The 13,778-nt window shown below is 40.3% G+C and overlaps 1 protein-coding gene across 3 annotated transcripts in view; it reads right to left on the reverse strand.

The window, feature by feature from the left end:
• Positions 1 to 500: 500 nt before the first annotated feature.
• The window catches only part of LOC137996635 (NLR family CARD domain-containing protein 3-like), a 23,240-nt gene continuing 9,962 nt past the window's right edge, over positions 501 to 13,778 (reverse strand). For all 3 annotated transcript variants that reach the window (XM_068842144.1, XM_068842142.1, XM_068842143.1), the window contains 4 exons: positions 13,061 to 13,665; positions 10,619 to 10,834; positions 8,834 to 8,908; positions 501 to 6,024 (listed from right to left, as the gene is read on the reverse strand). In XM_068842144.1, the coding sequence (XP_068698245.1) occupies positions 3,158 to 6,024; positions 8,834 to 8,908; positions 10,619 to 10,834; positions 13,061 to 13,665 (3,763 nt within the window). In that variant the 3' untranslated portion in view covers positions 501 to 3,157. The remainder of the gene's footprint in view (positions 6,025 to 8,833; positions 8,909 to 10,618; positions 10,835 to 13,060; positions 13,666 to 13,778) is intronic.

Genomic DNA, 13,778 nt, shown 5'->3' on the forward strand with positions numbered 1-13,778 from the left:
TCGTATTTTTCCCCGCCCGTGCGGGGCTCGGAAAAATACCGCGCAACTCGCAAAATATCCGCGCGTATTATATGTTAAACCATCCAATAAGATGTATTTATCATATGGCCCGTACGGGACCCCGCGCGCTTTTATTGTAAAACTATTGGGAAACTGCCCGTACGAGGGCCGTACGCATTTGCGCGAGCAGGGCCGGAAAAAGCCGTGCGGTCCTGCTGGGAACACGCACTGTTCCGTCACTTTTAGGGCCGATTTACACGGTACGACTTTGTCGCATGCGACAACGGCTTACGACAAGCCCACGACATGATTTACGATTGTTGTGTACGTCAGAAATAATGTCGTAGCATTTTAAAACATGTTTTAAAACGCTGCGACAATCGTAAGTCCTGTCGTAGGCCTGTCGTGAGCTTGTCGCATGCGACAAAATCGCATCGTGTAAATCGGCCCTTACACATCCAAGTTATTTACAGCCAGAAAAGCAAATGCAAAAAACCGTATTTGATAAACTGTCTGTGTAAATTTTTGTTGCTTATTTTGTCCAAACTTCTGAGTGCTCCTGAATAGTGTAAAGAGCCCATATGATAAAATGCTTATTGACTGAGTTTAGGTCGGACAGGACAGGAAAACATTTGGTGCTCGGTCCATACGCCATGACATCGGGCCAAATATTTTTCCGTTCGGCTCTCCCACTCAGTCAATAAGTACATAAGAAGGTAACTATGTACAAAATCTGACTCCGTATGACAAAACATAATAAAAACCTCTACGGTAAATACAATTTCGTTACGAAACTAGTAATACATATTAAGAAAGCGCCTGGGCCTAATCTTGAACTTTTTTGGTTGCTTTGAAAAGGCCGCAACACCAAGAAGTGGCGTCACTAGAGCAGAGTTCTTGGAACACATTTCCGGAATCAGAATAGCGACTCAATCAAACGAATCGTCGGGGGTATTGTATTTCTTCTTTTCCCAGACTAAAGTCAATCGAGCGCAACCTAAATCTCCACTCTAAAAGCAATTTGCCGAAAATGGTTGTAGCATGCTAAAACACATTGTCAGTACAAAACACTGATTATGTTGTGCAACCAACTGCAAATATGACTGCTTCATTTATAAGAATATTAAAAAAAAACAACCCGCTAAAAACCCAACTGCTTTCTCTACAATTATGAACAAGTTAAGGACGGTGTCTACTAATCCGAAGGTATTTTTGTCGTAATTTATGATTATGCAGGAAAGGTAGACCTTAACAAGTGTTATTGAAATCCAAAAAAATTTGGGGTTAACCACGCATTTTTCAAAGATAATTCATGAACAATATTTGTAAAAAGCTCTAATATACAAAACAATGTATGGCGTTCATTCTCAAATTGAAGCTCAATTATCTGTACAGAATGCATGCTTAACCCTTAATTTTCTTTTGGATACCAAGACTACTTACGAAGATCTACTTTCTCTGCATGGTTTTAAACCGTGCAAAAATATCCTTGCATTAGTAAGCATCGCCGATAGGAAATCCAAGTATCTGGAGATGCGCAGAACGTATGCGCAATGACAATAGTAGGCATCGTCCTTAACCTGGACCTGAAATGAACCGCTAAGCCAGAATCTTAAGAGGGTCTTCATCACAGCGATCTGAAAGATTGTCACCCCACCACTGACTTTCCAACGGTCACCAACCGCTCTTTCAGAATCCGATCTCCCACCGGATAGAGGCAAACCAACATTAGATAATTATCAAAATCTGGTTTTAGACTGTTCCTTTCATTAAGCAAACCATAGGCCTAAATCGCTGTTCTTCAAATAAAACGAACCATCCGAAACCAGATTCATATCTTTCTCGTGTGGCTGAAACTTTCTTCGTGTTATTTCAGTTCCAATCAGCATGGAAATTAGACACCATACTGACTAAATGCAACGTGCCCACTAAAGTCGTGGCAGCACTTTTCCAAGGGTAAAGGGAAAAGGGTAAAGAGTACAGGGTAATATTTTGAACCAACCTTTTCTTGCTGGAGTGCTTGGCGCAGCCATTAATTCCTATTACACCCTGTTGAAATGTGGAGAACTCGATTGCATGGTCCAAGAAATTGTTGTGTTCATGATTAATCTTTTTGTGGAAGCAATATTAAGCGTTCCCTACGTAGGAGAGCACAGCAGACCAAATCTCACGAATGGCGCAAAAACGGCAAACTGGTATTTTCTGTCTCGCTTGTACTTTGTGGATGCGTTCGCTACGAAAATCTGCACGAAGAACTTAAGACTCGGATTGTTCAGCATTGCAATTGAACACAAAATCCAAAAGGGATTCGCTATTGGAATCTCGAGAATGAGTGCAATTAATTAATAAAATCCGCAAAAATAAATCCGTTTTAGGATTTTGTGTTCGAATGAAAATCAGAAAGATCGCGATTTTGAAAACGGGTTTCCAATCAAACGCACCCCCAAGTTTACTCGAACACACTCTTTGTTTATTCTTGAAGTGATTAAGTTAGCCTATTAAGTGAACTAAGCCCCACTCAGGCGAGGTTTAGAGCAGCAACCCGTGTTCGAAATGACATTTTTTTCTCGAATAATATCTGGTGCTCATAATTAATTTTTCTGTGTAAGGAAAACTTTTCAGAGAGAACAGGGGATGAAGTGAAAGCAATGTTCTCTGCCTGGTCCACTGTATCTGTGTTGTATACTATGTTGTGTTCTTTGGCAACCTTTTCTGACAAGTGAGACGGACAGAGGTTTTACTAGAGTATCTAACGTGAATTTGGAATTGACTTGAATTTGTGCAATAAAAACTGCATTAATTTGCTTCGTGAGTTCCGAATGACCATATAAATTGCGTATGTTTTAGCACTTATACGACACTCACACAAAAATCTTTCTGTCTTTACTTCATAACTTGCGTTCTTCTTTAGATTACAGTAAATGTAACTAAATTTTTGTCACCTCCTAGAGGGTATAATTGAACTACATGTGAGTTTTGTTACAACTTTCAAGGAACTCGAAAGACGAAAACGAAGACGAAGACGAAATGAGAGCAAAAAGGTAATATCGCTTGTGGTACATCTTAAGTCACCGGCCAGGTTGTTGAAAATTAAGGAAATTAAAATGCTAAATTTTGTAAGATAAATACTAACCCTTTACCTGTTACCTTTTACCCTTTAACCCTTTTCCCCTTGGAAAAGTGCTGCCGCTAAAGTCTCCCGCCTTTGCTCGTGAAACTCAAGCGTGCAACTCGTCCGCGGATGAATCTGTTGAAGGTTCTGTTTTCCTAACTTGCCAATCCGATTATACCGCAAGTCTAAAAAGGTCAAAGTATCATTATCTTGAAGAGTTTCTGCAAACTCTGTGGCTCCTGAATCGCCGATGCGGTTGTAACGCAGCTGTAAATGCGTCAAAGCACGATTTGATTTCAGGGCCTTTGCCAGGGCTACTGCTCCTGAACATTCAATTTCGTTTTCACCTAAATCTAAACGCTCAAGAGAACGATTAGACTTGAGACCCTCTGCGAGCGCCACAGCGACTGAGGAGTTGATCGACGTATTACGCAAGTCCAAACGGGTCAACTGAATACCACTTGATTGAAGAGCCTTTGCAAACGCTACTGCTCCTGAATTGCCGAAGTGAATTTTGGTTGAATACCACATACCCCTTAGATAAAAATGAGTCAGAGTGCAGTTTGATTGGAGTGCCTGTCCAAGCGCTGCTGACGCTGAATCATTGGCATTAATACCCCGAAGATCTAAGTAAGTCAGTGAACAATTAGATTGGAGAGCATGTGCTATTGCTAATGCCCCTGATTCACCAATAGGCTCAGAACGCACGCCATCAAAAGAAAAGGAGAGCCGGAAAAAACCTTCTGCAGAATGACCCACATCTAAATAGGTTAAGGTATGGTTGGACTCCAAAACGTGAGCAAGCGCTACGGCTCCTTGGTCGCCAATATAGTTTTCGCATAGATCCAAATGCTTTAACACATTATTTGATTGTAGGCCTTTTGCTAAAGCTTGTGCTCCAATATGACTTATGATATTAGCATGCAGATTCAAATGTGTCAAAGTACGATTTGATTGAAGAACCTCTCCTAGTGCTTTAGCTCCTGAAATACGGATCCTGGAATATTGCAGATTCAGATGAGTTAACGTGGTATTCGTCTGAAGAGCTGGTGTAAGTGATAAGCTGTTAAATTTAGTCTGTAGATGTAAGCTCACCAAGCACTGACTTGTCTGAAGAACATGTTTAATTGTTCCCAGTGCTAACTCATCCAAGTTAGCGTACCAAAGCAACTCTGTCAGTGCGGAATTTTCTTTCAGGTATTCGCAGAGAACGAGAATGTTGTAAACACCGCGCGAGGGGACGAGCACGTTATACAAAGCAAAGCAGCTTGCAAGTGTATGTATCATCTTCTTCTGGTAATCCTTTGGTTCATTTCTCCCACCTTCACAATCAGCAATAAGGTTACATGTTTCAATTACAAAATCGCGCACCGATATTTCATCGCGCAATGATGAACGTCCGGAATACAACTCCCAGGAAAAAGAATCATTACAAACGGAAGCCTCCTCGCCGTCCTCTTCGTCGTCCTCCTCGTCGTAGCCCATGTAGTCGGAAACATCATCCTCACTGCTATTGTCGCTATCTTCTTCTTCTTCCTCGCTTTCTTCCTCGCTTTCTTCCTCCTCTGCCCAACTCCATGCCGAACGTATCCTCAATCGTTTATCAGGGCAGAAGGTAGCGCAAAGACGCGACACGAGAAAATCTGCTACATCACCACTCTTACTTGCTACCGCTGTGATGAGAAATCTCCACACCTGCCAATACTTGTCAACAGGACTGAGCTGAGCTAGCAGGGTGACCTCTTTATCTCCTTTTAGCAGTTGATGGGCTAAGTGGAACGCCGCAAAATATTCCTGAAAGGTTTTATGGGTAAATGAATAACTCGGGTTTGGTCTGATTTTACTCACACTAGCCTCTCGAGAAAGAAAACCGAATTCTAGAAATTCGGCTGATTGGCATTTCAACTCATCTACAGTGAAATAAGCCTGATCATTCAATAGAGCTTCAAGGGCCATCTTTCCTAGCAAACTGAGCTGTTCTGCAAATGCCTCAATGGGATCATTGTTATACAAAGAATCTTCCTTCTTTGCACAATATCTCCTCAAAGCACATGAAACAAGTTCGTCATACAACTTGGTTCTGTTTGAAGGGAACTTTCCTTCTGAATCTTCAAAAACAAGGCACAGCAAAGCTGTGTTAAGTGGATTGGCAGTCAATTCCCTCAGCTGCGGACGCCAGTTCAATTTCTTGAACATCTTCTTTGCAAGGCTTGGATTCTCGTGATTTCTGAAATACTTCTTGATGTAGCTTACAGCATCTTCATAGGTGTAGCCGACAATCTCTAAAAGTGTGTCACAGTATCGCCGTACCTCCGTTCCTGCCTTGTGTCGAGCTGTCAACATTAGATACACATTGGAAAAAACTTTGCCTTTAATCAAGGGTAGGAGACCCTGCAACATGTGATGACGTAATTCATCCAATCCATCAAGAACCAATAAGATTTTCGATTGATTACGGCGAATGAACTCGAAGAAGTTTTCCTTCTCCTTCTTGTCTGCATCGAGTGGTAGCAGCTGATCATTGATGTCTTCCTCGATGTCAGCAGTCTTCATGTCACGGCACTTCAGAAGAAGAAGTATCTCCACTTTGGGAAACGAAGCTTCAGGTGGAATTCCCGCCATGGACCAATCATATGCAAGCTTCTGACAGTAAGTGGTTTTACCCATTCCAGGCTCCCCCTCAATCAGCACCACTCTTGGTTTGTCGCATTCATTATGTGGTGCGAAGACATCTGTCATATTTACGATGTTGTCCGTTCGCCTCGCGCGTTCTTTTTTCTTGCTGATGATTTTTAATCTTGTAAAGATGTTGGACAGTTCCAATTGTAGCTCATCCTCGCACCATGGAAACGGACAAAGAACAGCACCTTTGTAGTCTCGTTTGATAAGCTCTACAAGTTTCTCTGGACACGCTAGAAAAACAAATAACAGCGTAATAAAAACACAAGTCCAGTTCCCACAATAAATAAAATAAACACAAAGAGCACGTACAAAATACTTCGGCCTAGCAAGGATAAACAGGTCCGTTAGTTCGTCCGTTAGCTAACTCAACCACTCTTTACGATGCAACTTATTGAGCAAGCAGAGAAACTGCATCTAATGTGAGGCAGTTGATATTGTAATGCATGATATTCTAACTTTAATTAAGGGTAGTGTCAATGACTTTAAGAAGACTGTCAATGGATGAAATAAATGAAGCTCGATTACCGTTACCCTGAAGAGTATGTACTACAATCCCATGCCAACTGGTAAGTTTGTGACAATTCTACGCTACAAGTGGTTTATTCTGGCAAGGTACACGGAAGATTAGATTTGCAGTGACGTATGTACTTCCAGTAATTTTCATCTTATGATGCAGCAAAATAAGTGTGTAGTAGCTCTTTGATGTGTGTCAAGGTCTGCTTTTGCAGTTTAGGCTTTCCGTTTTTTTTTTTTTTTTTTTTTTTTTGGGGGGGGGGGGGGGGATCTACATACATTTTCTAGAGCATAGCACTGAATTAAACAACGAGTTTGTATGGCATTAGGTCTCGGTTTGTCTTGACACATTGCAGTTTCATTGGATTTTGTCAAGTCTTCCACTGTGTGTAGGTAAATATAGAGAACATATGAGGCGAAGTTTAGGTCTGGAAATTTGCAAGAAAATGGAAATAAAAATCGATGAAACTTACCATGTGATGAGCTGTTGTTTTAATGCGTACACGAAGTTTCGGGAAAAATGGTCCCCGTTCACCTTCCTTCATAGTATAGTAGGGAGCTTAAGATCTACGACGACGACGTCAACGACAACGCCGCAAAACAGTGATATCATTGGTTAAAAGAGCATAAATAATCGTGCTGCACGTGCGGCACGGATTATTGCTCATATTTTTGCGGTTCTCTGCATGACGACGACGTGAAATCACCAAATTTTAGGTTTTGACGACAGCGTGAGCATGCAACAGAGAATCTTTCATTCTCTATTTTCACTCTGAAATCGCTCGTACCAATTTATTTTTAGGATACTTCGCCCATATTGTAGGACGTGAAGGAGATGGAATAATCGCGAAAGACTTATAACAGAGCAAAGTTTTATTTTGAGGTGACGTTTTCGTTGACGTCGCCGTCGTAGATCTTAAGGTCCCTAGTGACAAGGTAGGAGACGGAAGCCAGCGTAGGAACTCCGATCGACCCAAAACAAGCACGATTTCTTTCGTGAAAATCGAATCCAGTTGCTAAATAACCACGCCAGGCTTGTAGAACATGAATTTCTCTAAACCATGAATCCACTGAAGCATCCCCAGGTAGCAACGCGAAGCCACCAGACTCCGTAAAACTTGTAAGTTAACCTGCTAAAATAGCGGCCAGAAAACGTTGTACTCGCGAAGTGTCCAATTCAAAATGGCACTGAAATCGGGACGCCTGGTGACGAGGGGAATATTTGTCCCCCTGGTGGGAGGGGAGTCCCAGATTGCTTAGTGAGTTTTGTTTTTAGCAATTTGAGAATCCCCTCCCTCCAGAAATTATTAACTCGTCACCAGGCGTCCAGAGTTCAGTGCCATTTTGAATTGGACACTTCGCGAGTACAACGCTTTCCGGCCGCCATTTTAGCGGGTTAACTTACACGTTTTACGAAGTCTGGTGGCTTCGCGTTGCTACCTGGAGATGATTCAGTGGATTCATGGTTTAGAGAAATTCATGTTCCACGAGCCTGGCGTGTTTATTTAGCGACTGGATTCGATTTTCACGAAATAAATCGTGCTTGTTTTGGGTCGATCGGAGTTCCTACGCTGGCTTCCGTCTCCTACCTTGTCACTATACTATGAAGGAAGGTGAACGGGGACCATTTTTCCCGAAACTTCGTGTACGTATTAAAGACAACAACAGCTCACCACATGGTAAGTTTTATCGATTTTTATTTCCATTTTCTTGCAAATTTCCAGACCTAAACTTCGCCTCATATGTTCTCTATATTTACCTACACACACTGAGCCTGGGTTACCAGTGGTTCTATAAGCGGGTACCCAGCAAAAAACAAAATTATTCTCACACAAACGAATATCAGGTGAATAAATTTCATGGGCCTAGCTATTACCAACCAAGTAATCTGAATTGGATCTGAACACAACAAAGATATCCATGATTGTCTTGTGGACTGAAAGACTCATGTTCAACCCTATCACAGTCCACGAAATAATAAACCTGTCGGTGGTAAAATCCCATCTCCAAGAATAATAAAATAAATCAATCCAAGAATGGATTGAGCTTGCGATTCACTGAGTTTTTGTTAATTTAGTTCCTAAGCAACATGAAATGACCTCATCATGTCACACTGGCGTTACATTTTTCAGAGCACTTTTAATTGTCTTTGCTATTATTTGATTGAATATTAATAGCAGACTGTCATAGTATACTCTTTGAGTACTTCAATGAATGTTCCCCAAATATGGCTCTGAATGGGATGCCAATGTTATGTGGTTGCACAACAATACTACACACAGTGGTGGCAAGATTTGTGAACTGGCATCTATTAGATCACACTACGAAATGTACCAAGGAGGTACCCAGACCAAGGAGAACAGAGACTCGTCCTAATCTTTTTCTTGTTAGGGCAGGGTATGGATGAGTGTGAGTGGGAAGGGTAAGAACATGATCAATGTCTATTTCTCTCACGTCATGAAGACATTATAATTCTCTATAAAGACTACAACAGAAAAATCTCATTGAAATAATTACTATAATCACCTTGAAGAAGATTTACTTTGTCTTCTGTGCTCTGCTTACTGCTGTCAAGTCTCTCTATCTTCTGGTTTACTGCCCCTGTATTGCACGTAAAAGTTACAAAATGTAAACATGACACAAAACGCACACTTGCAACCTATCAGACAACTAACAGTTTTCATATACTGGTTCAAAATTACACTCCCTTTTTTTATTTGAAACAATACAACTATCGATGACAGAAACAAAAAAAAACCTTTGCCAAGTATAATTATATTCTTTTGTCTCACTCTGCATGTTTTCTTTTTAACAAGTCATGTAAAATTACCACATAAATATATGCAAGAGTTCATTTACCCTCTTTCAATTAATTGCACAACCTACACCCCTAGGCCCTTGCATCAGATTAAACAGTTTTGTGTTTCATGTTAAGTCAGTTTTACACTGCATATAATTGGTTTTGGCCCCTCCCACACATCCTGGGTATTTGTTTTTAGTTTTTGTGTTTTTTTTTTCAATTCTTGTAATGGGGGTGGCAGAGAGGTTTGTTGAGACAGATCATCAGTTGTTTACTTTAGATGTGTGTTGTTTTGGTAGGAGGTTTAGTATGGCAAATTATATTTAATGTAATAGAATTATAGAATGTATAGAATTATTATGTTCATACTTGTACACATCACGGCTCTGCATGCAGTATTTTGATCAGTTGTCAGTTAATTACGTTGGATCAATTTACCATAAGTTCCTAGCTCCATCCATTGCTTTCTCCAACATTTATTAATTATTCCATACATACATTCTAACTCCCACTAACAGTCTCCTCTTTACAATGGCCACTTTTTTCTGTTACAGTGGACAGTCCATACATTCACTTGATTTATATTAAACTCTCTACAATGGCCACCCCTTCACAATGGCAATGACCACTGAAGCCAGCCCAACTGCCAGGGAAGAACCACTCAACAACAGCCAGTTAATCAAGGGTTGATGAATGGTAGCCATAACCCAGTTTTTATTGCAAAAGGTCATGATACTTGACCTGTACAGTACATGGTTGGTCTGTTTCTGTTTGGTTTCTGTTTTGTTGATATATTTTGATTTTTTTGCATATTTATATTACGCATTTTTTAAAAAAACAAAAATGAAAAAACCCTGAAAAAAAAAACAAAAAAAAAAAAAAACAGGATGGTCTAATATATCATCCCACCCTGCTAGCAGAGCCTTTCTTTTGCTTGCTCGATTTTGGCGTTCTCGAGAAAGACTCTGCATGAATCAAGTAAGATCTTTATTGAGTATGCGCTGCATGTTGCCAGGATGCAGTCTCGACCCCAAGCCCAATATGCCAGATCTCGCCGCCATCTTGGTTTTGCATGGTACAGCGGGCTCAATTATAACCATCAGTTTTGTCACTAAATTGACGCTCGCACTGGAAAAACCGGTTTGATGAGAGAAAACAAGATTGACTAGTCCAGAAGTTCGGGCTGCGGCGGCTTCAAAGAGTTGACACGATTAGGGCAGAGCCTCTGCTCACAGGGTGATTACACCCCTACATCCATATAATGGCCACCTCTGTACAGTGAGTGTACACTATTAATTTTATGAGTCAATGAGCCAATGAGTTAGTGCAGTTTAGGCCTAATCACTGAAACGAGGGCTTAGGCTTAATCAATAAATTACTGCTATATTGACTGTGAGTCTCAATGACTCATTGATTTATTGACTCTTAAAACATGGGACCTCCTGTACAGTACCCAAGTTGGCTGTTGAGGAGAGGTTTGACTGTAAAACAATTCATTACTTAAGATGTACCTTCAAAATGATCCATTCTGTCTTCAAGCATTTGCACCCTCTGTTCCACCGCTTCCAGAGATGTTGCAACATTTTTCAGTTCATGTTGGACTTTTCTCTTCTCTTCCTCAAATTCTACAGACATGTTCCTCACATCATCTTGAAGTGACTGAAGTCCTTGTTGAACCAGTTGTAACAAGGCTGGGTCTATGGAAGAATTCATGCAGAGATGCGTTCCTGCCAACAAAACAAAACTAGAACTGATCAGTGCCAATAATATTATAACTACCTGATAAGTAGCAATTTAGTAAGAAAAATATCTACAGTAGTAAAGGTTGTATGTTGATCATTCATACAGTCACACCATCAGACCTTTGTTTACTGACATCCGATTACAGTTGTTAATTTTTTTAACAAATCTTTTGTTTGTTAGAACTTTTCAATAACTTGAGGTAGAGAATCAATTAAAATGACAGGCAATTTTAACTGTCTACTACACTGTAGATGCCTTTGTTTCCATTTTTGTGGCAAACGTGTACACATGCATTTTCCCAACATTTTTTCCCGCCCTTTGTGAATGCTGTTCCTTCCCGAATTTCTTGTTATTCTTTGGTTTTTTTTTTCTTGAACTTTCTGTTTTCTCTGTCACAAAAAGTCAGAAGTCAGACATTGTTTATGCTAGAGCTCAAGGAGCCATATTAAGATCATCTGGTCATTCAGTCAAAGAAATCGCTAAATTTTTTAACAAGACGGAACACTGGGTGAACAAGAGGTCGAAAAGAGAGTGCTTCAAAGACAAACCAAGAAGCAGACGACCGTTTGTTTTAACCAATTGTGCTTGAAAATCAATCAAGAAAGGGAAGTAGGGCAACTCAGACATCGCGTCAAAAGAATTTGCCAAGGATGAGCCCATGGGTATTTTTTAAGAAATCGAAGGTGCGGTCATTACCGCTGAAAAAATTAAGATCTTAAGATTAAAGCGAAGATTTCAAAAATGCCGGTAATAAGATGGACTACTGACCAACATTAAGATATAAAGTAAAAAGAATAAAATGCATACAGTGTATAACCGGAAAAATATCCTTCATCTCTTCTCATGCTCAACCAACTGGCCATTACAAGGCCACAAATTAAAGATAATTCAATTTCAAAATACACATGGTGTATCACAAATTCTTAACATTATAAACTAGAAAACGGCAACTGCCTGTGCAGTAGACTGTTCACAGCCCTCTATTTTCTCATCATTTTATTCAAACATTGAACACACGGATAGAATTGCAAGAGACCTGGACTCCAGCACAAAACGGGAGCATTGAAAAATAGAGAGGCTGTGAACAGTCTACCTGTGCAGTTGCAGAGGTTGTAGAATCAGAAACCCAAGAACAACAGAATGACCAGCTGCAAGTAGAGGCCTCCTTGGAAAGTTAACACGGCAAATATCTCGAAAATGAAGTGACTGAAATTCGTTGCCACAGAGAAAGAATTGCAAGGAAAGGCACATTTAATTACTTGGTGTACTACTGAAGCAGTACCCTTATCAGTCCTTTCTCAAACAGGGAAGTGCTACACGTTGGCCATGTAGTACTTACATTTTAAACAGAGTTAACGGAATAGAGTGTAATGTGAAGTGCTAGATTTCAATCCCATATGAACCATGTGAGCGTCAGCCCCACTGACAGAAATGGGCCCACACAAGGACAGAGAAAAACTCTGAGCAGGGTGGGAACCGAACAGGATTCAAACAGGATTGCTGTTCCAGCTTCAAGCTTGGGGGGTTGTATAAAAGAAAACTTGAAAAGAAACTAAAGGACATAAATAACATCAAACACTGACCAAACAGAACAATCTTGCCAAGAAATCCAAACGACCTTTAATTTCCCTTGTTTAATATTGTTTGAGCAGTAATTTATTTTGCTTTTCGCAATTTTATACAGTTATTTAAACCGAGAGATAACGTTTCAGCTGTGATTTACACCAATTACACTGTCAGGCAATGATTTCCATCTACAAAATGAAGATCTGCTTTAAAAAATTGAAGATTTTGCAAAAGAAATGCAACGAAAGCTCGGAATACCCATAGAGAGGCTCAAGCATCGCTGGTCAGTGAACTCGTCTGATCTCACTCTCATTGAGAACATATGGAGTATAATTGACGAGACAACGTACAAAGATCCAGCCCCCAAAACGATGAAAGAGCTGAAAAGTTAACTACACTTTGTATGGAAAAATGTGACTCTTGAAACGGTAAAGGAACCCGCACATCCTACTCCTAGGCGCTTAGAAAATGTCACTAAAATAGAGGCAGGCATTCTGGTTGCTAATAATTTGAATGATCGAATGAAAAATAAGCAAAGACAATATACCTAATTTTTAAAGAGGTAGACATTTAAATATATAATGAAAAGTTATGATCATGAAGAAAACAAATCAGAACAAACTTTGAAACACCCTTTACATTACCTTTAGTTTCCCAGTCTTTTAATTCTCCAAGAAGTTTTCCTTCATCTGCAGCTGGTAGAGCCATGGCTCTCACTAGGTGTTCCATGTCAATAAAACTTTGTTGATACTTGACTTGATCCCATTTGCCGAAGACACAGTGTGCCCAGTCATTCCTCCCCATTCTGACATCACCTGCAGCCGTTTGTACAGGCGCAGAGAATACAGGCACCACACCAAGTAATGTCAACACAGCTGAAGCATCACATTGGTCATCAAAGGCAGTGAAGTGGGCCATGTAATTCTCAACATACAGCCTGGCAAAGTCAACATGAGACATCACTCGGCAGTCAAACAGAGAATAATTGAATTTTCCACGACATATGACATGAACATCATTTCCATTGATGTTCTCATATTTCAACAATTTTCTACATGTAGGTGGCCACCGTTGAAGACGTCCAGATGTACTTTGTCCATGAATATTGTGGCTCTTCTTCAGTTTGTTGTATTCAGTGTTGATGCCTTGTTCCACAAATGGACGTATCTGTGGTATGAGGATCTTGTTGAGTGCTATTCCAGCCACAAGCCATCGTTTCTGATTTTCAGTCACACCAAGATGGCTTGACCTAAATGTATAATGTTACATATTATTAGCCAGGGGATTACAATATTCCCAAAAGATGGCAGTTTCTCGATAATTTATTGCCATGCTGGTTGGAAAGAAGGATACCTGATCGCT

This window comes from Montipora foliosa, chromosome 3 (genome assembly GCF_036669935.1).
Source record: "Montipora foliosa isolate CH-2021 chromosome 3, ASM3666993v2, whole genome shotgun sequence".
Lineage (NCBI taxonomy): Eukaryota > Metazoa > Cnidaria > Anthozoa > Scleractinia > Acroporidae > Montipora > Montipora foliosa.